Source organism: Mirounga angustirostris, unplaced genomic scaffold (assembly GCF_029215605.1).
Source record: "Mirounga angustirostris isolate CCGP_5_RB_7025 unplaced genomic scaffold, mMirAng1.0.hap1 SCAF_9, whole genome shotgun sequence".
NCBI lineage: Eukaryota > Metazoa > Chordata > Mammalia > Carnivora > Phocidae > Mirounga > Mirounga angustirostris.
In genome coordinates, this window is record NW_026991717.1 from 55,241,085 (window position 1) to 55,268,081 (window position 26,997).

At 44.8% G+C, this 26,997-nt stretch overlaps 1 protein-coding gene across 1 annotated transcript in view; it reads left to right on the forward strand.

The window, feature by feature from the left end:
- Positions 1-220: 220 nt before the first annotated feature.
- SHC4 (SHC adaptor protein 4) overlaps positions 221-26,997 on the forward strand; it is a 129,091-nt gene continuing 102,314 nt past the window's right edge. Inside the window, exon 1 of the mRNA XM_045900127.3 lies at positions 221-1,190. Coding sequence (XP_045756083.1) covers positions 606-1,190 — 585 coding nt within the window. The 5' untranslated portion in view covers positions 221-605. The remainder of the gene's footprint in view (positions 1,191-26,997) is intronic.

The window sequence follows — 26,997 nt, forward strand, 5'->3', positions numbered from 1 at the left end:
AGGGCAGCCATCAGAATCGACGAACTCAGGCTGAAGGGCCTTTGGCTCATATATACATTTTCTCTTTTTCCTTTTTTAAATGAGCAATCACTGGAACAAATAAAGGGTTAATAGGCCAGTCATTGCCCCGCCCTGTGAGAGCCGGAGGGAGCAGGTTTGAAAGTTCCTGTGTGCAGAAGGGAAGGCTGGGGGTGGGGGGCGCTAAATATTCCTGCAAGGCTCCTGCACCGCCCGCTGACGATGCGGCGGGACGGGCTGGCCCGTGTTCGGCCCGGGTCCGTGCCTGAGAGTTGGCCGTGAGCGATCTCTGCCACCGCGAGCCTGGGTCCAGGCGTTCCCGGCAAGGAATCCAAGGCGAGAACACCGAGCGCTGCCGCTGGGGCCAGGGAGGGACTGAAATCAGCTGGGGGAGGCGTTTCCCACCCCCCCCAGGCTGTCACCCAGAAGGGCCCGGGAGCCGAGGTGGGCGAGGGAGAGTGCAGAGTTGGGAGAGGTGGCTGCCGCGAGTCGCACGGGGCGTTGAGGCATTTGCTTTCCGTTCCGTTTATCTAGCAGACGACGAGGCGATTTATGCAACAGTATCCTGTTTCAGCACTGCCAAGGCTATGCGAAAACGCGGTCAGGACAGCCTGGCAGGACTTGTGCTGTATGTAGGACTCTTCGGGCACCCCGGGATGCTGCACAGGGCCAAGTACAGCCGTTTTCGGAATGAGTCCATCACGTCCTTGGACGAAAGCAGCCCCGGAGGCTCGGTGGGGAACAAGGGCTCGCCTCAGCCTCCCTACCCCACCCTGGCACCTCACCTGCCGGCTGACGATGCCACCCTGGCGTCCCAGGAGAGCCCCACCCCACTGTGCACCTTGATCCCTCGCATGGCCAGCGTGAAGCTGGCCAACCCAGCCACCTTGCTGAGTCTGAAAAACTTTTGCTTGGGTACCAAAGAGGTGCCCCGGCTGAAGCTCCAGGAAAGCCAGGACCCGGCTCCCAGCGGCCCAGCTTCCCCTGAGACCGGTCTAAATAGGGCTGGGTCCGCACCTCCACCGCAGCCAGACCTGGTGGGGCACAGGGCAGCTGTCTTAACTCCCGATGCCTGTCCCCTTCCTGGCCCTGGGGAGCCAAGCCCAGGGAGCAGGCAGGACAGGCACTTTCTGCAGCACCTGTTGGGGATGGGCATGAACTACTATGTGAGGGTAAGTCTATCTCCCTCTCTGTGCTCCTTCTAAGAACTCCTGGGGAAAGGGGCATCTTCCCTGTGTTCTGCAAGGGGCTGCACACCACCTGGCTGGGTTCTAGGTTTGGACAAGACATTGTGTAACTGGACTGAGAGGAGGGGAGCTGGGCTTACAGGTTTCCCTAGGAATATCTGGCTTGTACTGAAGTCAGATAACTTTTGGTTCAAGGACATGAACTGGTGCTAACTTGTAGGTAGTTTCCAGGGGTTAGGGACAACTTCTGATGGAGGCGGCGAGATTGTGTCTTCTTGTCCCCCCCTAGACCTAGCATTCTGACCAAGAAGGGTGAAGAATTTCAAATCTGTTTAGTGACTGAGACCTGCTGGGCTCTATCAGCCATTGTATTTCAGTAGGGATTTCTGTGCTAGAGGAACGCGTGATGCGCAAGGGACGTGAATTATTTTTAAAAATGTAATTCAGCATTTAACAAGTACTTCTGAAAGCGTGGCTGTGTCTCTGTGCTTGTGCTAAGAGCTAGTCTTAGGTCTTTGGTGCCCCCCCTCCCCCCGGCTTTATTTCCTACACTGTGGCAAGTGGGCCTTGTCCATGAGCTGCGTGCAAAATCAGGGTCCTTACCGTCGCATATGCCCTTGCTCATTCCAGATCTGGGTAAGAGAAGAGAAAAAGATTTGGCCCCTGCTCTTCTGGAGCTCACATTTCAGTCAAGGAAAACCAGACAATGCATGTGAAATAATAAGAGAACAATACTTAGCAATAGAAATCTAGTGTGAGAATGCTGAAGGAATTCAGAAAAAGGAAACGGTTTGTTGTGGTCGGGGATTCATTCACATGGGAAACCTTCAGAAGGTATGTGTTGGAAGCGATATCAGGTCCGGTTTGACAGAAAGGAGGAGATTCCTGGCGGGGCAAAAATATGAGCAGTGTGAAAGGCAGGTATCACTGTGGTGGCCACAGGGGAGGATCTTATAAGCCGGGCTTAACTGAAGAGGGGAATGCTGGAGGGTAGTAAGTGACAGAGAGAGTGGCTGGCACATCGCTGGTGCTCAAACACATGTGAGTTGCATAGAGACAAATATAGATGCTGGGTAGCTTGGGGAAGAAGGAGCCGTTGACTGAAGCTCTCAAATGTCAAAGGAGGAGTTGGTAAACGCTGTGACTGGTAAACAAGAACCCTCACTTGGTTTGTAGGCAAACTGTGCCTTGATGAAAATGGTTTCAAAGGATCAACCTGCATTGATTCGAGATGAACGGAAGCGGGGAGAGATTAGAGATTGGGAGGCCAGTGGGAAAGCTACTCCGAGAGTTTAGGCATGAATGGATGGGAACCTGGACTAAAGTGGAGGTGCGAGAAAGGAGGTGAAGACAAGAGCCTCCGCGAGAAGCCTCCACAGTCTTGGGTGATCCATCAGACCATTTCAGCTCATGACACAAATAGCAGAATAGTGAACATTTATTGAACAGTGGGTAGACTGGTGAGTTTGCTATTGTTGTTTGGTTGTGGGTGATTATTGATAAAAAGGTTCTGAGGAGTGAGATAGAAGCAGAGTGAGTTGGGAAGGGGGTCGTGCTAAGTTTGCTTAGGACACATGATGTTGAAAGTAATGACAGCTCAGTGCTATTAATTTGTAGGTAAGCAGTCATCTAAGACCAGCACTCAGGTGAGAAGTCTGATATGAAGGTGTAAATTTGAGAGATAGCCAATAACTAGCACAAATGGACAAATAAGATCTCAAGGAAGGGCAGATAATGAACGCTGAGAGAGTTCTAGGGAGAGCAGGCATGGGGCAGCTTTGGCAAATGGATAAGTCAAACCTCTAAGGAAGATAAACTTACGGGACACTCAGTTCTTGCCCTCCCCCAGAGTGGCATGGCTCATAATGGAAATAGCTTCATGTATCTACTAAAAGTTCATGGGCACATTCTCATTTGTCAACCTAAGTGTCTGGCTCTAGTGGGAAAAGGAGCGACTCCAAACCTGTGTTCTCTGCACCTGCCTTCCCATCACCTAGACATCCTCTACTCTCTGCCCTGCTTTTCCTTCCCTTTTGTACCTCCTCCCACCTCCCCACACCCACACACCTGTACAATTTTGAATGTGAAAAGAGTTGCTGTGTGCCCTCCACTTTCCCTAGGGAGTGTTTCCATTTTAGATTTTTAATGAGGATGTCTGTCTTTTCATGGTGATAATAACTGACCCCAGGGAAGGCGCTGACCCCCATGACCCAGGTGAGCCACACTATATTGCCTAATAGACAATGACATGAGACACAAGTTAACACTTCTCATAGGAGGTAAAAATATATGGAAGAGCATACTTTGTTAATTTTTATAGAAGTCCAACTTTGAAAGATGGAAGGGACACAGAAGTTATCAAGTTCAATGCCTCTGTGGGGAAACTGAAGCCCAGAGAAGTGATTTTTTTAAGGCTACCAGGTGAGGCAAAAGGAGAGTTAGAACTCAAGTTCCCTGTGTGCTATTCTTTGCTCTTTTCACCACAGGTTTCCATCCTGGTTGAGATTCTGTTCCTCAGAATTCTTTTAGCTATGAACCAATTAAAAAAAATGAAATGCCAACCTATTAATTTACAGTTAAAAATTATCATACCAAGTGCACCCAAATTGTGATCTCTCTATTCCCATCTGTAGGAAGATGCACATAGGAAGATTTAAATCAAATTTTCTTAGGGGATGCCTGGGTGGCTCAGTCAGTTAAGCATCTACCTTTGGCTCAGGTCATGATCCCAGGGTCCTGGGATAGAGCCCAGCCTCTCAGGCTCCCTGCTCAGTGGGGAGTCTGCTTTTCCTTCTCCTCCCCTCCCTCCTGCTCATTCTCTCTCTCTCAAATAAATAAATAAAATCTTTAAAAAAAAAGTTGCTTAGTGGTGCCTGGGTGGCTCAGTCGGTTGAGCATCCGACTCTTGGTTTTGCCTGAGGTTGTGAGTTTGAGCCCTGAGTCTGGCTCAGTGCTCAGTGCAGAGTCTACTTGTGATCTCTCCCTCTCCTTCTACCCCTCCCTCTGCTAGCTCCCTCTCTCTCAAATAAATAAATAAATAAATAAATAAATAAATAAATAAATAAAATCTTTTAAAAAATAAATAAATAAAAATTTGCTTAGTGATGATGGTATCAGAGCAGAGAAATGAGAGAGATGTTCTTGATGGCTAGTGGGACACAGAAGTAACTTTTATAGGCAAAAAGTAGCCATATATTCTACTTCCTTATCCACATCATGTGACTTCTCCTTTCCCTGCCCAAACTTATTTGTTTATTCATTCACTCGTTTATTCAACAAATATGTATTATGAACCAATTATGTGACCAGAACTGTTCCAGGCCCTGGGGACACATCAGTGAATAAAAAAAGAGCAGGTCTGAGCCCCCGTGGAACTCACATTCTGGTGAGTGGAGATGGGCCCTGATTGAATAAACAAGTAAATATAATATGTCACATGTACTAAGTGATAGAGCAATAAGACAGGGGAAGTAAGAAATGCAGTTGCTTGGGCAGAAATGGAAGGGATTGCATTCCTTTTGGGGCAAAATGACAGAGTTATAGTTACTCTTTATTTTGTTTCCTTGCATCTTTTATCTTTACAATAGGAACTATATTTGCCTTCTACTCTAAGTTAGATTTGACTTTGGGTTAAATATCTTTTTTTAATTAAAAGATTTATTTATTTGAGAGAGAGAGAAAGAGAGAGAAACAGAGAGGGAGCCTGCAAGTATGAATGGGGGGAGGGGCAGAGGGAGAGAATCTTCAAGCAGACTCCCCGCTGAGTGCAGAGCCCAGTGCAGGGCTCCATCTCATGACCCACGAGATTGTGACCAGAGCCGAGACCAAGAGTCAGACGCTCAATGGACTGAGCCACTCAGGTGCCCCTAAATCTTTTTTTTTTTTTTTTAAATTGACTGTTCCTTTGATCTTATAATATAGAATCAGTTATACAGCTGAAAATGTTTTATAAGTTCTGAGCACCTATTTTTGAGTCACTTTCATTTAAGCTCAGGCCTTGAACCCTCTGAAGATCTTTCAGGGAAGGTAGGCCAGCAAGCCATTCTTTGAGCGATACCAAGCCAGAAGTGGGACAACCAGACCCCGGTCTGAGCAAAGCAGTGAGGTGAGTGAAGTCCATGACATGGTGCCAAACAGTGACTTTTGTTCCCACCATAAGATTAAGTCTCACTTCTTTACGAGGTATTCCCAAGTCACTTTATCCGTCACCCAACACTCACTCGGAGGTCTCAGTCACCCATCACAGTCTGTGCTGAGTACGGAGACCACACCACGTGCCCTAGAGTGAGACGATTGGTCTGTAGGGCCTCGAAGCCCCCCATTTAATGACTCCAGCTCCTCTCTTCCCATGGAAGGTGTTTAAGACCTTAGTTCCCGTTCCCAACCCCCAAACTGCTTACGATTTAGTTGAAAGCTAAATAAAGCAGAGGCAAAGAAACCAACTGCACCGGCGCTGCCACAAGCCCGTTCAGCAGTTTTGACAGTAGCCCTCCAAGCGAGGCCGCCTTCCGCGAATGACGACAGCCAGCCCTACCCCACCCTTTCCAACCTAAGTGAATAGCACACAGGGTTCCAGATCAAGGTTTGTCTCACCCTGCTGCCCATCTTCTTCCCACGCTCTCACTCCACCTCGGAGCAAGACAGGCATCCTGGAAGTTTGTGAACGGGAATGCCGCAGATGAAGGACCACTCCAAGCTGTCCTCAGCTTTAGTACAGAACCGACCCCCAGACCTTGCCTCGTTGCATTTATTTGCATGATTTCAGTCTCTTCACTTCACCCCACCCCACCCCAGCGATTTCCCCAGATTGTGTAGTTTGCTAAGGCTGCTGTGACAAATATCACAAACTAGGCGGCTTACACTGCAGAAATCTATCCTTTCGAAGTTCTGGAGGCTAGAGGTCTGAAATCAAGGCATTGGCAGGGTCATGCTCTCTTTCATGGCTCAAGGAGAAGATTCTTCCTTGTCTCTTCCTGCTTCGGGTGGTTGCCAACAATCCTTGGCATTTCTTGGCTTGGAGAAACATCACTCCAATCTCTGCCTCGGTCTTCAACGTGGCTTCCTCACTGATGTGACCGTGTCCGAATTTCCCTCTTCTTATAAAGATACGAGTCATTAGACTTGAGCCCATGCTGATCCAGTATGACCTCATCTTAACTTGATTATATCTGCTTCCAAATAAGGTCACATTCGTAGATCCTGGGGGTTAAGACTTCAACTTAATTTTGAGGGGGTTGTAGTTCAAACCATAACAGTCCCCAAGAACATTTATTGCAAAGTGTTTGCCCACATAAGTGTTCTTGGGTGTTGGGCTTATCAGTTTTGTGTGCAAACATGGATTTATGTTGAGGAATTTTATTTACATCCTTTGTAAATCTCACAGCCTACTCTGACCATCCATCCTTCCTTGTCCAATGGTATGGCTTGTTACTGAGCCAATAGGCTAGTATTGTCTATTGTCTGTTGTGTAGACTAGAAGTAGTCCATGGTACCACGATGTTCTGTCTGCCCCTGTTCTGTCTACCACAGGGCAGCACAGGTCTAGGGGTTATGAGATCTGCATTAAAGTAATGGCTGTGGTGCTAACCAGCTGTGTGACCTTAGGTGAGTCATTTCACCTCTCTGGGCCTCATTTTCTCATATTTAGAATAAGAGAGTTGAACAAAATGCTGCCTAAGATCCTGAAACTCCAGGTCTCCTTTCCCATTGGTCTATTGGGATCTCTTTTGCTTAGAAAATGGATTCAGGACAGTTTCCTAAAGGAAATCATTTTTAACATCTTTGTCTTAATAGAGAGGAGAAGAAATGTCTTTAGCATCCTCTTACCCACACTGAGCTGGCTTCACCAGTAAAGCAGAAAGGGGTGTGTTATGCAGGCCTCTGGGCACAGGTGCTCAGTTCTAGAGAGTCGCTGTGAGAGGAGTCAGGTCTCCTGACATCCAACATCCAAATATCAAGTGTAGGATTCCAGGGAGTGTAGGAAGCCTGGCCAGTCCAGGGGGCAGGCCAGGGTGAGTGATGGTGGCCGGGATCATGGCTTATGTGGTCTAGCCAGCCAACCTGAGGACTGTAGGAACAGCAAGAGTTCACCCTTCTCGATTCTCTCTGGACAAAAGTGCTAAGAGAAAAAGGCCCTACCACACAAAGAGACAGTCTAGTAACTCTAACCTTGAAAGAGGGAGATTTATAACTGTGGGAAACCTCTGAAGAGACAGTCCCATGATTTATGCAAAAGGAAGGCAGACCTGAGTGGTGTAGGTCAGGCCCTCACAGGTAACAGATGGCTTTCTGCCTCTGCCTCTGCTCATTTCCCTCTTTTCTAAATTATCGGTGCTTAAAAGGTTGGTCATATGGATGGGAGGAAATACTTCCATCTAAAACTGACAGTTTGTCATTGAGGGTGTTATATTTTCCTTCCTGTTTCTTTCTTGGAGTGAATGTAAAAGTAGATCCTGCTAGAATTTAGAAATTAGTCCCCTTATTTATTTTATTTTTTATTTTTTATTTGACAGAGAAGGACACAGCGAGAGAGGGAACACAAGCAGGGGGAGTGGGAGAGGGAGAAGCAGACTTCCGCCGAGCAGGGAGTCAGCCCTGGGTCAGGTCAATCCCAAGACCCTGGGATCGTGACCTGAGCTGAAGGCAGCCGCTTAACGACTGAGCCACCCAGGCGCCCCTTGTTTATTTTTTTTAATTTATTTTTATTTTTTAAAGATTATTTATTTATTTATTTATTTTGAGAGAGAGAAAGTGCACTTGCAGGGGGAGGGGCAGAGGGAGAGGGAAGAGAAATCCTAAGCAAGCTCCATGCCCAGCATGGAGCCCAACACTGGGCTCCACCCCGTGAACCTAAGATCGCGATCTGAGCTGAAATCAAACCAACTGAGCCACCCACGCGCTCCCCTGTTATTTCAACTCTCACACATCCTCTGATCTGTCCAGTTCTTCCCACCCCTGACCACTAGAGCATAACTGGAAGAGAAAGTCTTAGAGTTCCCCAAGTTCAAAACCTTCATTTTACAGTTGAGGAAACACAGAGACTCAGAGATAGGAAGTAACTTGCCCCAAGCCACACAGCTTCTAGTGGTGGAGCCCAGAAAAGAACTCCCAGTTCTGTGTACAGCACTCTTTTGTACCTCCATCTTGCTTCACCCCTCCTCACTCCCTGAACTAAACATGCTATGCCAAATGTCTCTATTGATGAAAATGCTTTGTGTGTGTGCTTTTGTTTAAGAAGACCAGAACAAAACCTTTTTCTTCTAACAGAAAAATTGTGTTTCAAAAGCAACGAGAAGGAAAAAGTGAGGCAGAGTGGTAAGGAGCCCCAAATGCCTTGGCTTTATCCATTTTCCACCTTTTTGTTGAAGGCGGTCCCCGCGCATGGCGACATGTTGGTGTGAGACCAGGACTTGTACGATGTGCATGGACTGGCATCCATGAATTCCTCTTGCACAGCTTTTGGGGATCGCTTCCCTGTTATGGCTTCTCCCCTCACTTCCATGGTCATATTACTCTAAAGCCAATACCATGTTATCACACGGATTGATTGACCCAACCCTGTTGCCCAGTATGACCATCCCATCACCAGAAGAGTGATCTCAATGCTACACACAGCTCAGGAAGCAAGTCCATTCCACAACCCCCTCCCCGGCAGCAGGGATATGAGGTCCCTGGGGTTTCTTCCTCTCTCCTAAAAGATACAAACTTCAGATTTCGGTGAGGGGCGGGGGAGGGCAGTGGAGGCAGAGTGAGAGAGGTCTGGTCAGATTTGTGTGGAAGTATCAAGATCATAATTACCAAAAGATGTAGGCCTTAGTGCTGCCCACAAATAACCATTACATGAAAAGATGGCATCTGAAACAGAAGAGTTGAGCAAGCAGGTATTTGGAAAAGTCAGGAGGCTCCTGAGAATTGGATTTTTGATTGAGAACATTGACTGAAATCACATGAAACTTGTCCATATCATAGCAATGATGACAAGCAAGGATACATTTGTAACCATAAACTCAGGTGTACAAGAAATGTCATTACAAATATATTTTAAAAATCACATGAAATCTGACACCAAGCCCTTGCTTGCTTGGTCAGTTTTGGTCATTATTCATCCCCCAACCTCCAATCACGATCACATAGTGAATCGGGAGGCTTATTTTGCACCCCTAAATGAGGAAAGGCCTCTGACCTTCAGTTCATTGTATAGGATATTGATAGTCCCCTAAAGACAGGAGGCACTCCTGTGTCTAGACCTCCATTTGCACACTAGAATCCTGACCCATTCTGAGAGCCCCTTGCTGAGAATCCAGCTTCCCTCACTGCCCCTCCAGCCATTCCCCTGGGGAAGACTTGCCACTTCCCCGGGGCTTGGCCAGAATGCAGTTTGAGGGTCTGGAATGCTCAGAGACCCACCAGTATCAACTGCCCATCCTCTTCCCATCACTGCCCCTGAAGGACAGGGAGGACAGATGACTTAAGCAAGTTAATGGGAAATCCAGAAGCAACCAGCAACCAGAGAGGGTGCTGGTTGAGGGAGGGCACAGCAGAAGGGCACGAAGGAAAGCACAACCCACCTATAGAGCTGGGCAAAGATGGAATGAAGTTTAAATAGTCGCCCCCATTTGTCGGACACTGGCAGCCAAGGGTTCTGATGGAAAATGAGGCTAAAGGTTCTTTGCAGGAGTTGGAAATTATACTGCCTGTGGGAGGTTGAGGGGATTGAGAGACGGGGAGTAGGAGGGGGGTGCAGGGAGAGAGAGAGAGTGGAGATAGAATGCATAGTACCAACAGTGTCCTACCCAGAAAAGAATCTGGAACACAGAGGTCATAAACCAACAGTTTAATGGCATGTTTTGTTTGGTCAAAGCAAGAGAAAGATTTATTTTATTTATTTATTTTTTGGTTTAGTTGCCAATGTTTTAGAAATTCCATATAAAACTCTGCATTTCTGGCTTCTCAGAAGAGCCGACAGCCTTGGACAGGTCATTCCACATGCCAGCGGATGGCCAGAGCTGGCCAGTGAGTCACAGGTCCCACCCAGTTTCACACACTTACAGCACCTGTCTGCCCCTCCCCCCACCTGTGGCATCAGAATGGGAAGGTACTGTAAGCCCTTTGTCTTTCGTTTTCTAGTTTGGAATATCTGGGAGAGAAACTGAGAATGTCTTCTTCTTGGGCAATGTACCAGGACTTCTTTATGTAATGGGACAGAGTCCAGGGGCTGAGTGAGCCCATGAGAGACGCGTTGTCTTCCCAACTCAGAGAGTCTCTGCCCATTCTAGCCAAGCTGCAGAGTTTTTAAAGACAGTGGAGCTCCAGGATGGGCACAGGCCATCCCTATTTTGTGAAGACGTTAGTCAAAAGTTAGTTTGTAGTCAGTTCTTTGAGACAGTGAATTTTTCCAAAGAAATCATGTTAAAAGTTGATAAGCTTTCTCCTATGGTGTGAGAGAGGATTAAATGAAAAAAAATATATAAAAAGATTAGTACAGGGCCCGTCCCCAGGTAGAGGGAAGAAAACAAACTTTTAAAGGGCCAAGAGTGCTCTTGGGCAAAAATACATTGAAATGGGCTAAATTTGACCTGGGTGTTTCGCCGTGTCCCCTTAGCATCCTGTCTCCTGGCCGGCAGTGCAGCCCTGGTCGACCTTCCTTCCCTAAGCCTTCCGGGTGGTGCCCCCAGGGCAGGCCTGCCCACCACTCTCCAGCTGCCTGCTCTCCCCAACTAGTGTGCTTCCCTCTTCCCTCAGTGCGGCAGAGGGAAAACTTGCATTTTGGAAAGATATCTCTTTACTTCACTGAATCTTTCTTATAGCATTTCCCAAAATTTCCCGAGGGCCACTGAGCCGTTAAAACTGTTTGTTAAACATGCAGACTCCCAGGACCCTCCTGAAGTTACTGGATCAGAACCTCTGAGGCTGGGGCCCAGAAACCTGCGTTTTTAACACGCTCACTATGTGATTCTAAAGCATACAAAGTTCAAAAACCTCTGCTGAGTCCATTTGGTGCGGTGGTTTTCAACAGTGGATGATTTTGCCACTCAGGGGACATTTGGCAACTCCTGGAGACATTTTTAGAGCTCAAAACTGGTGAAGAGGTGGGTGCTACTGGGTTGAGTGACTAGAGGCCAGGGATGCAGCTACACATCCTACAGGGCACGGGATAGTCCCCACAACAAAGAATGCTCAGGCCCAACTGGCTGATGGGACGGAGGCTGAGCAGCTCTGAGGCAGTGGGATGAAATGTGTCACCCTGGGATGTGCATTAGGAGGTGGTAGTGAATGGAAGAATAAACAGTTGATTAGTCATTTGGCTTTTGAAAAATCTAACCTAAGCTATTTCTGTTTGTCTCGAGTTTTCTTCTTTCTCCTCTTTTAATTCCACAAATTCCCTAAAAATTATAGTTAACTTCCTTACCCCCCAGCCACACAATATTCCTGTGGCTTCCACATCAGGATCTCAAGGGGTGGGAATGAAAGGGGCAAATCAGCTGTGGATCAGGGTATGTCCAAAGTTACAGCAGGTTCGACCCTGACTCAGGTGCATTCTGGGTTAAATGGCATTTACTAACCATGGTATCCTGCCATTATTGGTACCTTCATTTCCATAGGGAAGTGTGTTAACAATTTTAGCAAGTAACTTACCAGTAAATTTTAAGAACAGAGCCTGTCTTGGGGTTGGAAATTTCCTTTAGTTAGAGGCAAAGAAGTGCCAGAAAGCAAGCAACTTGAGGAAAAAGACCATGTGCTATAAGGACAACCCCAGAAATTGAATTTTTCCCTCAATGTCGTGAGATGATAATTTATATGAATCATTCATTAGGAAATGGTGAAATATATAATTCAAACATAGTTTTTTTAACCTCGTGCCAACTCCAGGTCCTTCAAAGTCACTGCCCCTCCCTCTCCTGTCCTCTCAGCTCCTCTCTCCTCTCGACTCAGGACTCAGACTGATACATTGACTACAACGTTCTGTTTCATAGTGAGTTAAGCTACCCAAGCTCACAAGACTCATCAGCATAGAGCTAGGACTAAAATTCACGTCTCTCAACTCCCAGGTGGGTGCTCTTTTCACTACCATGGTGAATAAGACATAATTCTTGCATGAGGAGGTGACAATATGAAAAGGGAGCAAAGACGTCCACACAACTTACTGTAACATAAGGCAATGCATAATAAATGACACCAAAGTGATCCAAGTAAAGCATGTGGGATATCATGGAGGAAGGCAACTTCTTCCATTTGAGATGATTAGAGAAGATTTTATGAGGGAAGAAGCATTTTTTTGAGTCTTGAGAAATGGGTAGAGTTTCCGTGGGCAGAGATGCAGGAAGAGTGTTCTAGGCAAAGAGAATGACAATAGAGAAGCCTTGGAGGTGGGAAAGTAGAGCATGTATTTGGGGAATGGTGAGTGATTTGACTTGGTTGGACAGTACATAAGGTGTATGTAGGAGATCAGCGGGAAAATAAGATGGACTGAGGCTATAACAAAGTTGCACAGTGTCTGAAAAGTTGGGTTTTCCAATAGAAAACCATTGAATATTTTTTTTTTTAGTAGCATAAGGACAAACTCAGAACTTTGACAAACTCGAAGCTGTGTTTTAGAGAGATCGTATGGACTACTGTGCTCAGAGAGGATCCAAGAGGAAGGAGACTGGGCAAAGGGAGGCCTGGCGAGAAGCAATGTGGGAGCAAAGGCAGTGGCAGAAGGAATGAGGGCAGATGTGAGGCTCCTTAGAGGAGAAGGGGAGAGGCAGGAAGGGTTTGGAGGTGAAGGGTGAGTTCCATTCTGCATGTGATGCATTCAAGGAGACCTCAAAGCATCCAGGTGGAAATCTCCAGCAGAAAATAGAATAGTTAGGATTGAGGAGAAATTATTTTTGTTACTGTTGTCTTCAAGGCCCAGGGAATGGACAAGGCTACCAAAGGGAGAGCGCAGAATGCAGAGGAGAGGGCTCTGAGAGGGAACCATTTAGGTATTTGTGGAGAAAAGGCATTAGTGATAGAACTAGCAGAGTGAGGAGCAGGATGGAGAGAAGACAGGGCCATCCAGAGAGAGGAGGGGAGAGTTTTGAGGAGAAAGATGTTGGACGAAACAGCAGCAGAACCTGGGAAGTATTCAAGGAATATGAGACCTGCAAGAGCCACAGGTTTGGCCTTTTATTTTCTTACTTCCCTCTCCACTAAGATATTCAGTTCAACTATTGCAGAGCACACATGTCACTGGATATCCCACATGTGCACTCTCTCCTCTTGTCCTCTCCTTGAGTGGCATCTCCCAGATTCTGAGCCAGAAGTCTGAGGCATGTCTACATCACTTGCCGTCACATTCCACACAGCCTTCAGTTGTCAAGCCCTGACAATCCCACTCTTATGACATTTCTCATACACATCCATGTCCTCCTATCCCCACTGCAATTTCTAAGGTGAGGATGAGAGTAGGCAGCATTTTCAAACTCACTGACCAGCTTCTTACTGGTCTACTATTTTCTCTACTGGTCTACTAAATGCACTTCGCAAAATACTGTAATTGTAGCTTTTGGTTGAAGCTAGGAGAAGAATGATCCTAATACTATGTGGGAAATGATACATACCTATAGAAAATAGTTTGGTGCATCAGTGTCATGAACTCTAGGAGGTGGAGACAGCTTCTAGCTGGGTGGTCAGGGAAAGCTTCCAGGGGAGATGGCATTTGAGATTGGATACAGATTGGATAGAAGTTTAACCACAGGGAATACATAAAAATAAGGGGTATTCCAGATGGAGGGGGCACAGAGAAGGAAACAGAGGTAAATACAAGGGAGAGCACTGATTTTAGTTTGGTTAGAGTAGAGGCTGCTTGGAAAAGACTGGTGGAAAAGACTTAAGCCAGATTATAGCAGTCCTTAAATATCAGGCTGAGGAGTTTGAGCAGAGGCATGGGGATCTCTTTGTGCTAGAGAAGGAGTGACTGGAAGTGGGGAAGCCCTTTCAAAGGCTATTACAGCAGTAGTCAAGGGGAGAAGTATCTATATGAGGGTCTTATTAGGGGGCGTGAAGTAAAGAAACACTGGTGGTGATATCATGGAAGAAAAATTTGACGATGAGGGCAGAACACAATCCAACTTGCCTGAGGTTTTGAGGTAGAAGGTCTGGGGTGGGCCAGTGAAAGACACAGAGGACCCCAGGAGGAGCAGTGTTGAGAGAGAAGGTCAGAGGTTCAATATCCGACACACTGAGTTTGAAGTCACAGAAAGTCATCTAGACTAGAGGGAGGTGTCCAGGGGGCCTGCAGAGCTGGGGAGGGCTTCAGGTCTGGTGTGTATTTTGTGGGTCAAGACAAGCGATTAGGCATCCTTATCTGACAAGCATCCCATTAAGGCAGAGAGATTTTAGGTGATTTTCAAGGGTGGGAAGAATGGAGTGTTTCTTAATATTACATAGTAGAAGGCCTCTTCTCTGATGGAAATGTTTCACTTACACTTTCGACGTTTCGGTTAAATGTACACAAATGTTCATTTGTGTTGTAGAGTCAAGGCCTTTTCTCAGAGTTTTATAGATATGATGATTAATACCCCTTTCGTTGTTCTTGTATAAATTCTACCCATCATTCCTCACTTATATTCCTTTCAGTGTCTTCAAAGTGATATGAGCTGTTAGGGAGATCTTCACAGCAAGCTGAGTGCAGAACGTTTCATTTTTAAAATCATTTGGAGTTGTTTTCATCCACATGTAGATTAGCTCTATTATTTTTTTTTTTAAGAACTTGCCTTCCTAAAGTCTTTCTAAAACTTTTGACTTAATTTTCATAGAAATAACCGCATGTTAAAAAACCCTAAGCTCATATATTTTCAGTTTGCTTAATACCTACTTAAATGATGTGACTTCAGCAACAGTCACAACCGCCGTATACAGGTGCGCCGCCGGCACACCAGGTTCTCAGTAAGTCTACAGTCCACACGGCGGCCGCAGGAGGTGTGGGCAGCCCTGCTGCCTGTGGCAAGCTGGTGGAGTGGTAACCAGTTAGCAGGGTTTTACTGTTGTATTGTGTGCTAACAGCTCGGCAACTTGGTTGGTTGATCTGTCTCAGGATACATTTCCAATTTTTGTCATCACAACGAGCATGTTTTAGACTCTACTTTTCCTTTTCCTAAACTGAACTTGACAACAACATCTTGCCCTTGAAGACAAGGCAGTATTTAATGAATACTGTTGTACTTACTCTCCAAACGGTTTCTGTTCGGGGAAAATGTTAGAGAGTGTCCCGAGGCATACTAGAAAATTAAAAAAAACACCGCTAGGAATACAGTAGGTATCCTGAGTGCCCCAGCAGAATCTCATCCAAGACCCTCTTTTCAGGAGATGAAACCGAATCAGCAACTAGAAGACGATCTCTGGGGTGTAGGTTTAAATTTAGAAACTCATCTGTGGCCTAAGCCTTTCTCTTTTTATAAAGACAACCAAAACGTGTGAGGTTTGAATTCCCCACACTGGTGGGGGGAACGTTATTGCCAGCTTACAATTCAGTGAACACTCTCTGTTTTTTATTTCTCTTAATAACAATAGGGTGCCCTTTGCATCTCCATAGTATTTTGTAAACATAAACAAAGAGAATCAAGTTTGTTACAAGGGCAGATGTAATTTGTTCTCAGTAGCTTTTGTTTGTCGTTTGGAAAAAATACATATCTTTCTCAGGTAGGATAACATTAACTACGGGAGATATGCTCCAGCAAAAAATGGTGCTCTACTCACCAGAATGGCTATGGCCTAACTCTTATTTACCCAGCACTCCTAGGGATGCAAAGGCTACACGATCCTGGTGAATGAGACTGTTCTCTCACTTGTATTTTTTAAAAATATATAATAAGGGAGAAAGAGTCACAAGGGCTAACTTTTCTGAACTCTTTTTGTTTAATCTAATTTTTCTTGATTGTATTTTCTGAAATGTCAAAGGTAACACACACTTACTTTGATAAAAATTAAAAACAGTGCAGAAGGTAGGAGGTGAAGGTCCCGTTTCTAGGGTAATTACCACTCCTGACAGTTTGTTTTGTAGTCTTTCTGAATTCTTCCTAAGCATTGCACGCTTACATATACACATACACATACTTGTTGACACAGATGAAGATCATAGCACACATACTGTTCTGCAACGTGCTTTCCCCCTCTCTGACAGGTAGATGGGGGCACCCTTATGTGTCACTATGTGCTGATCCCCCAGGAGCAGCAGTGTCCCAGAGAAAGGGCCACGCTTCTGGCCGCTCCTCTACTAAGAGACAGTTCTCTGACTTCCTGACTCCAGGAGGAGAACTTCAGCTTCCCTGTACTGTGTCAGCTTGCTCTCTTCTGTTCCTCAGCTGCTTTCCTCACCTGCACGAAGCTAGAGGTGGGGGCTCTCAGTACAAGGGGATCTTGGTCCTCAGTCTAAGAGCACGCTCTTCTACTTACTGTGTAGCTAGAGATGCTGGGATCCATCAAGATAGACCATTTCCCTCCCAAAAATAAGAGAGTCTTAAGTCAGAATAGCCACCCTGAAACACCCCCTCCCCTGTATGTGGGTGCATATATGTACATGTAAGCGTGCATGTTGTTTTAGAAAGCAAAGCCTATAGTTCTGTCTGATGTATTTCTTTGAGAGAATAATACTGGAATTAAATAAATTCTTTTACTGACATTCTAGTATACAGACTAGCTTATTTAGGGCCAGAAGGGATGGAATCCTTGTAGGGTCTGGATGTCTTGCTCATTATTCAACTTCCACTCAGCTTCTAGAAGTCAAACTAGTTGTATGTGATGTCCCTTGAAGAGATGAGAGAAGGTGCCAACTGTGGAGGAATATCCCCGGGCAGACAGGGTCCGCTCTCTCCTGCTCTCTCCGAGGGGCTTTGCCAGAGAGCATGAGACCTGCTACTTCAGCCAGGAGCCTGCCGGGGAGGGAGGAGAACCCTGACCAGAGGCTCATCTATTTTTGTGCTGGTTTTCTTTTGGTTTCTGAAATGATGTTAAAGATACTTATTCTGGCTAAATGAAGACATACTTGGAAAGAGTTTTTGATTTGAAAAGAAAATATCTTGGAAGTCCTGAAAGTTTGGAATAAATGTCTGAAACTTTAAAGAGTACATCTAACTGCACCCCCCTGACCCCCGACTCCCCAACATTTACATCGTGGATAGACAGCCCATGGGAGCCAACACATGGCTGTCTACGTAATGCTGGACTCTCAGGACCCGTCTAAGTTATTTCAAGTATCTCTTCTTAATCCCTTTAAATACAGAGACGAGTTTTTAAAAAAATATGTTAACCCATCTGGAGTAGCTATAAGCTGTTCCCTGAAAAACAAAGAAACCTTTATTCAACACCAGATCTTCCATTCTTTATCTTTTATGACAAGTTGCAAAATTCTGCTGAGATAAAGGCTGAGACTGCAAGCACCGTCTCCTTGTGCCTCGTCCAGTGGTAGGAAGGTCTTGTGGAGGGAATGTGCAGAATGTACATAGAGAGCAAGACAGATGACTGGGGAGGGGAGGAGGGAGCCATGCAGCCAACCCCAACGTGGAACAAAGGAAAGGGTTCTGGCCCGGGATGTGTGGCAAACTCCCAAATCGCCCTTTGTAACACGTAAGAATCCCATTACCTGTGAAGAGAAGGAGGAAAGGGGGATGGGGGAGGGGAGGGAATGGAGGGAGAAGGAAGAGGAAAGATGAGGTAGGACTGGGGCGTTGCTGTGGGAGGCCCTTGGGGCCTGGCAGGGCGCCAGTATTGATCCCAGAGGCCTCCAGGAAGCATCCTGTGCGAACTCACAGGCCATATTTTTATTAGGATTTATACCCTGCTGACTTCCAGAAAGGTTTTGAGGTGGCTCACCTGCTAGTGAGTTAATGCTTCCTACACACACTGAGCAACTCTGTGGGAGTGAAAGGACAGAAAGTCTGTGAGTCATCGCCCAACTGTTCAAGTGAGTTAAGAGGGGGGCTGTTTCTTCTGAATGAGGTGCCCACAGACACTGTCAACACCCACCGGTAGGAATCCTGATACAGTCAACTCATTTAGTTGACATCACCAGGAAATCATTGAATTTTTCAGATAACTGAAGCTTCTTCCTTTAGAAGTCAATCTTCTAAAACTTAAAATACTTTACACAGAAACCTCTGCATAATGAAGATTATATGCTCCTTTCTCTTCAGAGATGGCTGATAACTGAATGAAAAAAAAATTGCGGGGGGAGGAGGGAAATGCCAGATTTTTGTCTCCAGATGTGTGGTTTATTTTTTGTAACAGTTTTATTGAGATATAATTTGTATACCATAAAATTCACATTTTAAGTGTATAATTTGGGTTTTTTTGGAGGGGCGGTTAGTATATTCACAGAATTGTGCAACCATAACCACTATCAGGTTTTATTGTATTATTATTTATTTTTTTGAGAGAAAGAATATGTGCTGGGAGGTGGGGAGGGCCAGAGGAAGAGAGAGAATCCTAAGCAGGCTCCATGCCCAGCGAGGAGCCCAATGTGGGGCTTGATCTCACGACCCTGAGATCATGACCTGAGCCGAAATTAAGAGTCAGCCGCTTAACCGAGCCACCCAGGCGCCACACCACTGTCAGGTTTTAGAATAGGTTTATCACTCCAAAAAGAGGCCAGGTACCTGTAAGCTCCCTACCTCTGCCCTAGCCCCTAGCAGCCATGAACCTACTTTCTGTCTCTCTAGATTTGCCTATTTTGGGTACTTCATATAAATGGAATCATATAATAGGTGGTCCTTTGTGTCTGGCTTCTTTCACTTAGCAAAGTATTTTCAAAATTCATCCATGTTGCAGCACGTATCAGTACTGCATTCCTTTCTATGGCTGAATAATAGCCCATGGTGTGAATGTACCACATTTTGTTGATCCATTCATCAGTTGATAGACGTTTGAGTTGTTCCTACTTTTTGGTTATTATGAATAATACTGCAATGAGCATTCATGCATAAGTTTTTGTGTGGACATGTGTTTTCAACTTTCTTGGGTCTATACCTGTGAGTGAATAGAGGTTGAAATGGAACCTCTTTTTTCTTCTGGTGGAAATGGAGTCTTCATTCGAACAGTCATGGTGCTATCACGTCTCGACTTTTTGGCTAACATCAAGTGGAACAGTCATGGTGCTGTTCTGGGACCCAAGATATACTGGCAAAAGCTAATAACTATGATGGGCTAGTTGTCCTTGCACTCTGAGTCCCCAAATCTCTGAGCTTTTTGAAGTTGTATGTCTATACTTCTACAGTGTTTCAGATTCCTTGTGTTCAATGAGCGGTGACTATTTGCTCTTGGTAGTGAGAATCCAACATTTCAGTTTGAGGTTCTGGCCTCCTGAGAGGACAACCCGTTAATATTGTATATAAATCAAGAGTAATGAGCTCTGAATGAAGGACTGAGGTGCTCTCCTAAGAGAAAAAACACAAGCAGAAGCTTTAGGGTTTGACTTAATTTAAAAATATGTCTTCAGCTGGGGCACCTGGGTGGCTCAGTCAGTTAAGCATCCAATTCTTGATTTTGGCTCAGTCATGATCTCAGGGCCCCTGCTCCTAGAATTTTGATTACTAAATTTTGATGATGAAATCAGCCCCACATTGGGCTCCTCGCTGGGTGGGGAGTCTGCTGAAGATTCTCCCTCTCCCTCTCCCTCTGCCCCTTCCCCCACCCTCGCTTGCTCACATGCGCTGTCTCTCTTTTAAAAAAAATCTCTTTGGTCCCTTGCTTCTGTATTCTCAGCCATGTTTAGGACACTTGAAGTTGTCAAGTAGGACACTTCCATTTAAGGTATTAGTCTATAAAGCTATGTTCAGATAATAGGGATTAAAATGTTACTTTTTCTGATACATAGGAAAATGTGCTTACGAGCTACTGAACTGATTCTAGTCTAAAACCTCTTCATAGAGCTCTCGCTTCGTCAGAAGGGAGCCACAGAGGAACCCTGACTCCTCAAATGCCATCTGCACAGCACAGGTTAAATAAGGCCTCTGTAGCTCTTAGGATTAGGTTGTCACAAAGGCTCAAATGATGAGGGTTTAAACAGCAGAGGTTTTCTTTTTCAGTCATGTAAAAAAGTTCATAGGTAGGTAGTTCAGGGCCATGCAGCGATCCCACAGTCATCAATCACCCTTCCATCTTTCTGTTTGGCCATCCTTAACACATAGCTTCCATCCTCAGGCTCACTCAAGATTGTGACACGACCATGGGAGCACCACCCCCCATAATGTGCGTTTTCCAGGCAGCAGGAAGAAGGAAGGACAAAGACAAAAATGGGGCACCTCCTAGCTGAGTGAGTCCCTTGAAAAGAGCTTTCCTTGAAGTCCTACCTGATGACATCCTCTTGAACCTCCTTGGTCTCCTGGCTTCAAGGAAAGCTTGGAAATGGTGGTTTTGAAGCTGGGCACATTGGGGGTTCTGTTGGCAGGAAGAAAGGAGGAAAGGAAAAAGGAGAAAAGGATGTAGGTAGGCAACCCAGAGTCTCTACCCTGGCTTTCTAGGAGCTCATGTTTTAAGATGGATGAGACAGAGGCAGGTCACCACACTGTTATACACAGAGCTGTGCAGAGGTTTACAGCAGCCCATCCCTGGACCACTTCAAAATTTGTAGGCTCAGATAGTTGAAAAGGAGGAGTGTTGGTAATGGTGGAATTGTCCATCTCAGCTCTGCAGTGCGAGCATCAGAGAACTTCCTGGAGGATATGGGATTTTAGAAGGACTTTAAAGGAAATGATGCTATCAACAGAGACCCTCTTCAGGTACTATGGGAATGGCTGGCCTAGACACATCTGCGTGATGTCACATATTCTTCTTGTTTCCCATTTGTATATGCATGAATGCCATTGTTCAGGGGTATTTAAGGCAATGGTTGAAAGTTTGAAATGTAGTCAGTGGCTAGGGAAGGAAAGAAACTTCCTGATTTCCATGAGAATCTCAAACCTGGACTAGACTCCTCATTATTAGCTATAACCACTTGACTCTCCCTGCTCCTAGAATTTTGATTACTAAATTGAACAATATATCCTAGAAAGTCATTGGTTTTTTTTTAAGATTTTATTTTTAAGTAATCTCCATACCCAATGTGGAACTTGAACTCGAAACCCTGAGATCAAGAGTCGCATGCTCTACCGACTGAGCCAGCTGGGCACATTGTAGAAAGTCATTATTTAATGTAATAACCAATAGTACAAGTAATCTACCCCATGCTAATGGACTTTAAAGGAAAGCAGGTATCTTCCTTGTACTCTTTTCTTTCTCTTCAGCTAAAACACTGAGATTTAAAAAAAAATGATTACAAGCTATAAAATCAGCAAATTGAATCTGAAATTCTATTTGAGTTGCTTTCTGAAGGTGTTACTTTTCTGAAGGCATTATTTGAGTTTGACTAAAAAATCTACGTTAGAATTTGTTGGGAACTTGATATCTGTGATAGAGCGAACAGGTTCACAAATTTCTATACTTGTTTAGAGTTTTGTGATGTTGTGTGACCTTGTTCAAGTCTTTTAAACGCTTTGAAAATTAGAGGATTGAGGCAAAGAGTTTTTTCAAGTGCAAAGGTTTTGTGAGTCTAGGGTTTTGTTTTTGTAAAAATACTGACTTAGCAGGTCACCCTTTCCAGCTCTGATCACAATGTCCCTGAGATTAAATTCTGAAGCAAGCCTACAGTTGCTGAAGTCATAGTCTTGTGCTGCTGTCCATCCTAACAGCATTTCCACTTACACACACTCTGGCTCAGTCCTGATGGTTTATAAGAATATTTAAGAATCCCCAAATAGTATCTAGACATATGAAAAGGGCAAATGTTTCTTCCAACTTTGAAAGCTGTTTGATTCGGGCACTTGGGACAATCTGACTCATTATTATAAGAACTTATTTGAATCAGGACTTAACACATTTCACAGAGAGTCTCTACTTCTGTTTCCCTGGGCACCGTGATCCTGCATCCTCCTCCCCTGTCCTGTTATTGTCAACCTTTCTATCCTGTGAGCGTGTGTGCAAGTCTGTTCCATTTTTAAAATAGCTCCCTCCCATTAATCTTTCCTCTTTTGTTAAAATGTAAAGTTCTCAAAGCAAAAATGAAAACAAAAGCACTATGCTTTCTGGTTTACATCCTCACCTCTACATCACACTCTAAATCCCCTGCTCTCTGCCCTCTACTTCTCTCCTCTACTGATATTGCTCCACTGAAGCCAACAATGAAAGCCAGCAGTTGCCAAATTCCAGTGGACATTTTCCAGCCCCTTAGCCCCTGGTCATCTTCACTGCCCTGAATTCAGTAAACAGTCTCTTTCTCCAAGAAACTCTGTGTGCTCTTGACTTCCACCATATCATACTCATTTGGTTCTCCTTGTATGTTTCCAACTTTTGTCTGTGTCTTTTGTGGACTCTGCTCTGCCTGCCCTTTAAATGCTGTGTGACATCAAATAGGGCACTTGATTTTTTATCCATGAAAAGTAAGAGGGGTTTGAATGGATAATCTCTAAATTCCCTCAAACTCTAATACCCTTTCAGTCATATTATCAGGAGTCAGGAAAACTGGCTTGAGCTACAGAAAACTCCTGTGTTTCAAGTAGAAAGAAGTGTAATGAGAGATGATTAACATTTGGGCTGCAGTTCTGCAAAGGCATGTTGTTGGCGGCTGCTTCTTATTCAGAGAAATCATAAAAGCTGAAAACTAGTATGACGTCATTCAGCAGTTTATCATCATGTGGGAGACTGACTAATGGGAGTTGTGGTTTCAGCATAACAGAACAACCGACCATTCATGGAGGACTTGAGTGCTGTGACTTGGAGGGAGGATGGTATGAATGAGGCTCTTTGGCCACCATAGCCTCCAGACATGACCACACACCAGGCATGGTTACAGTCCTAGAGAGCTGGAAAGATTCAAACCACCATATATAAATGCTCCTACTGGGGACATCATGTTTGACTAAGTACGACAACTGATGATAAAAATGTTGGCCTTTTCCAGTAATACTTAATTAAATGGTACCTATAGTTTTCAATATTAATTTAGTTATATATACTGCTAGCTAAGATTTCAGATTATTTGCTGAGAGTGAGATTTAATTTGATAGGCAGGGGTGGGAGCAAAATTTTAAGGGTCTTTGAATCTCTAAAGGGGGATGGGTACAGACACTGCTGGGTGGGGGATAGGGGATAGAAGAGAGCATTTGATGGAGCTGTTAAATCTGTCTCCCTTGTGGTGGTACTTGCGGATGCTCTCATTTGTGAGTGTGTAGTATTCCTCCAGTAATGTCTGATTCAATTAAAAACTCTAGGTCCTGAACACTGAAGGCTGAGACAGATTTGTGTGATGTGAGGGTGTAGGGCATAATTTATTTAATATTTTTGAGGTGATTCAGAGCTGACAAATAAGGTCTTAAATCCACAAAGATGCAGCATATCAAGTGATTGCGGGTGGGCAGAAGAGACCATGCACACACTGTCACTCTTAGATTAAAGTTCCCAACTGAATGAAGCAAAGATACAAAACGTAATTGGTTGGTCATCTGCTAAGTCATTCTGCAAAGGTGTTGCCTTGGCTACAGCTATAACCAAATTCAGGCCTTGGCCAACAAGATGGTGCACATGTTGGACCACTGAGACAGTAGATAGGGCCCTATACCATTTTCTTGAGCACACACGCAGAGAAACTTTGTCAGTCTCTGCTTCCTTGTATGGGATGCACAGGGCTGCTGCCCCTTGGCAACTCTGAATGGGAACCTTGGAATACCAGATGGGTGCCCGATGGCAGGCCTGGGAATTACATTAACTTTAGCTGTGCAGTGATGGTGCTGGCATTTTGCCTCACCTCTCACAGCAAAGGACATCCAGCAACACTCTCCTGGGAAGCAGATTAACTTCTGTGAGTCACTGCTTTTCCATCTCATTTATGATTCATGACCTGGGCTATATTTTTAGCTTGTATTTCTTTGGGTCTGAGAAGTGGGCTGGGTGGAAGTGTTGTTTGGAAACTTATGGAAGAATGAGGAGAAATTGGCATCACACTGAAGCTTGAGTAGCCTGAAATTTGTTTATAATCATCAGACATTCTGTAAACATTTATTGAGATCCTATTATGTGCCATGTACTGTGCCAGACTCCAAAACTGCAAGTAAATGAGACCCAGCTTCTGCCCACCCAGAGCCCACTGAATTGTGTGGGCAGACAGCTAACTTGATAACAGATGTACTAGAGCTGCTGCCTATACTCCCAGCTGTGTCTCTGGATTTTAGTCATATCGAAATCTTTGGTGTTTTTGCACCCCTTCTCCTTTTTTAAAAAATTTAATTTTATTTAAATTCAATTAACTAACAGATGGTGTATTATTACTTTCAGAGGTAGAGTTCAGTGATTCATCCATTGCATTCAACACCCAGTGCTCATTACATCATGTGCCCTCCTTAATGCTCACCACCCAGTTACCCCATTGCCCCATCCACCTCCCCGCCAGCAACGCTCAGTTTGTTTCCTAGAGTTAAGAGTCTCTTATGGTTTGTCTCCTTCTCTGATTTCATCCTATTTTATATTTCCCTCCTTTCCCCTATGATCCTCTGTGCTGTTTCTTAAATTCTGCATATGAGTGAAATCGTATGATAATGATCTTTCTCTGATTGACTTATTTCACTTAGCATAATACCCTCTAGTTCCATCCGTGTCATTGCAAATGACAAGATTTCATTCTTTTTGATGGCTGAGTAATATTCCATTGTACAAATACCACATCTTCTTTATCTAGTCATCCGTCAGTGGACATCTGAGCTCTTTCCATAGTTTGACTATTGTGAACTTTGCTGCTATAAACATTGGGGTGCAGGTGCCCCTTCAGATCACTATGTTTGTGTCCTTTGGGTAAATACCTAGTAGCAGCACCCCTTATTCTTGCCATTACCTGTTGGGCATGCCATGTTCATTGCCTGGAAATATCTCCTCCAATCTCTCCTTAGTTGCCCTTCATGACTCACACCAGCATCCCTTCTTCTGAAAAATCTTCCCTGATTCCCTGAGGCTGGGTTGGAGCCCCCTCTTACACATTCCCATAGCACCTTGCATCCCAGTGTTTATCACACTCCTATGAAGAGCAGTCTTGATTGAGGTCCCTTCATGGCAGTTGAGACTTACTCATCAGCTCCCCAAACTAGAAGGCGGGTGGAAATGAAGAGGTTTTGGAAGAACAACACTGTCATTCCCGTACAATCGCTGCCATTTGCCGAGCCCTTCCCATGTGCCAGTCACTGTGCTCAGCACCACACATGCGTTACCACATTGGGACCTCGCAGCAACCCTATGAAACAGATAAGTTATTGTCCCTATTTTATAGATGAGATGTAAAGTTATTTGCCTCAGGCTTCACAGCTAGTACGTGCAAAGCTGAGATTCAAACGCAGGCCTGCCTGACTCTTAAAACCCGTGCTCCTAGACTCTGGCATGTTCCTTCTCCACTTTCGTGTTTACGGTATCAGTCGCGATAGACTAGGTCGTTCTGCTCACAAGCAATCCTGGCTTTCCAGCAGCTTAGACAACGAAAGTGTATTTCTTCTTTATACCATGTATCCACAGCACATTGGCTGGGGGGCTCTACCCTGTGTTCTTCTCCCTCAGGGACCCAGCCTGAGGTCTCCAATTGCAAGAGAAAGGACATGTGACAAAGCATTCGCAAAGTGCTAATCTACTTGAATGTTATTGGCCAAGTCAGGAGAAGTGTAATCCCACTATGTCCTGGGAAGGCCAAAAATTGGAAATAATTGTGGACAGCCCCAATAACTGCCACCTATACAAAGAAAGGAGTGGGGGAAGTAGATGAATGAAGACAAAAGGGAAGGATAAAGTGTCCAGAGGAATGAAGGTCTTCCAGGGATTAAGAAAAAGCTTGCTTTTTAAACCATAGGTCTCTAGTTAAATGGCTACTGGGATCAATTATTCAGTTGTTCTTCCTGTAAGCAGCACCGTTAAGACTTCTCTTCTGAATGTTTTAATGCTTTGACACAACCTGGGATTTCACTGGGTCCATCAAGAGAGTGCAGTCAATTAGTATTACAAAAGCAGCTAATCAGAGTACGGCCAGTATTCCAATTCTCATTTTCATTATGAGGAACGAGTTCTGCCGCTTTAGAGACTTTCTCCAAGAACAATAGAAAACAGAATTCCCATTCTCCTAGGATTAGGCCTCTACAGTGACAACAACAACAACAACAACAACAACAAACTCTTGAAAGTTTCTTAGGAGGCGGGGCCACAGGGCTAACAGTTGCTCTTTCCCACAAGGGGCTTAGCTTAAAGTTATTGGGTGCAGCTTTTGAACCTCAACAAACATTAAAACTGGATATTAGCTACAGGGCTCTTAAGGAGTTTCTGCAAAGAGCACATTGAGAATATTTTGGTCAAGGAAAATCCACCTTTGTACAATGCGATTCCTGTTTTTCAAGAACACAGACGGTGATCGTCATGGTGTGGAACGAAACACAATACTTACTGTTTTAGGTGGTGGATGCAGCAATCATGCTTCAAGCCACTATGAGATTATAGATTATATAAACATCTACCACCTACAGAGGATGGCTGGCCTTACCACTCATTTTTCTCTTGATGCAAAAAAAAAAAAAAAAAGGAATGAACAAATATAGATTTCAGGCTCTTGAACCTGGAGCAGAAGAAGGAGCTTTCAGCAGCGTAGATGTTTGGATTTTTAAAAACATATTCAATTCAATCAACTAAAGTATATTTTGAGGGGCTACTGTCTGCCAGACAGTATTCTAGGTATTGGGGATAGAGCAATATTCAGCTCTTTGCTACTTATAATGAGGGCTTG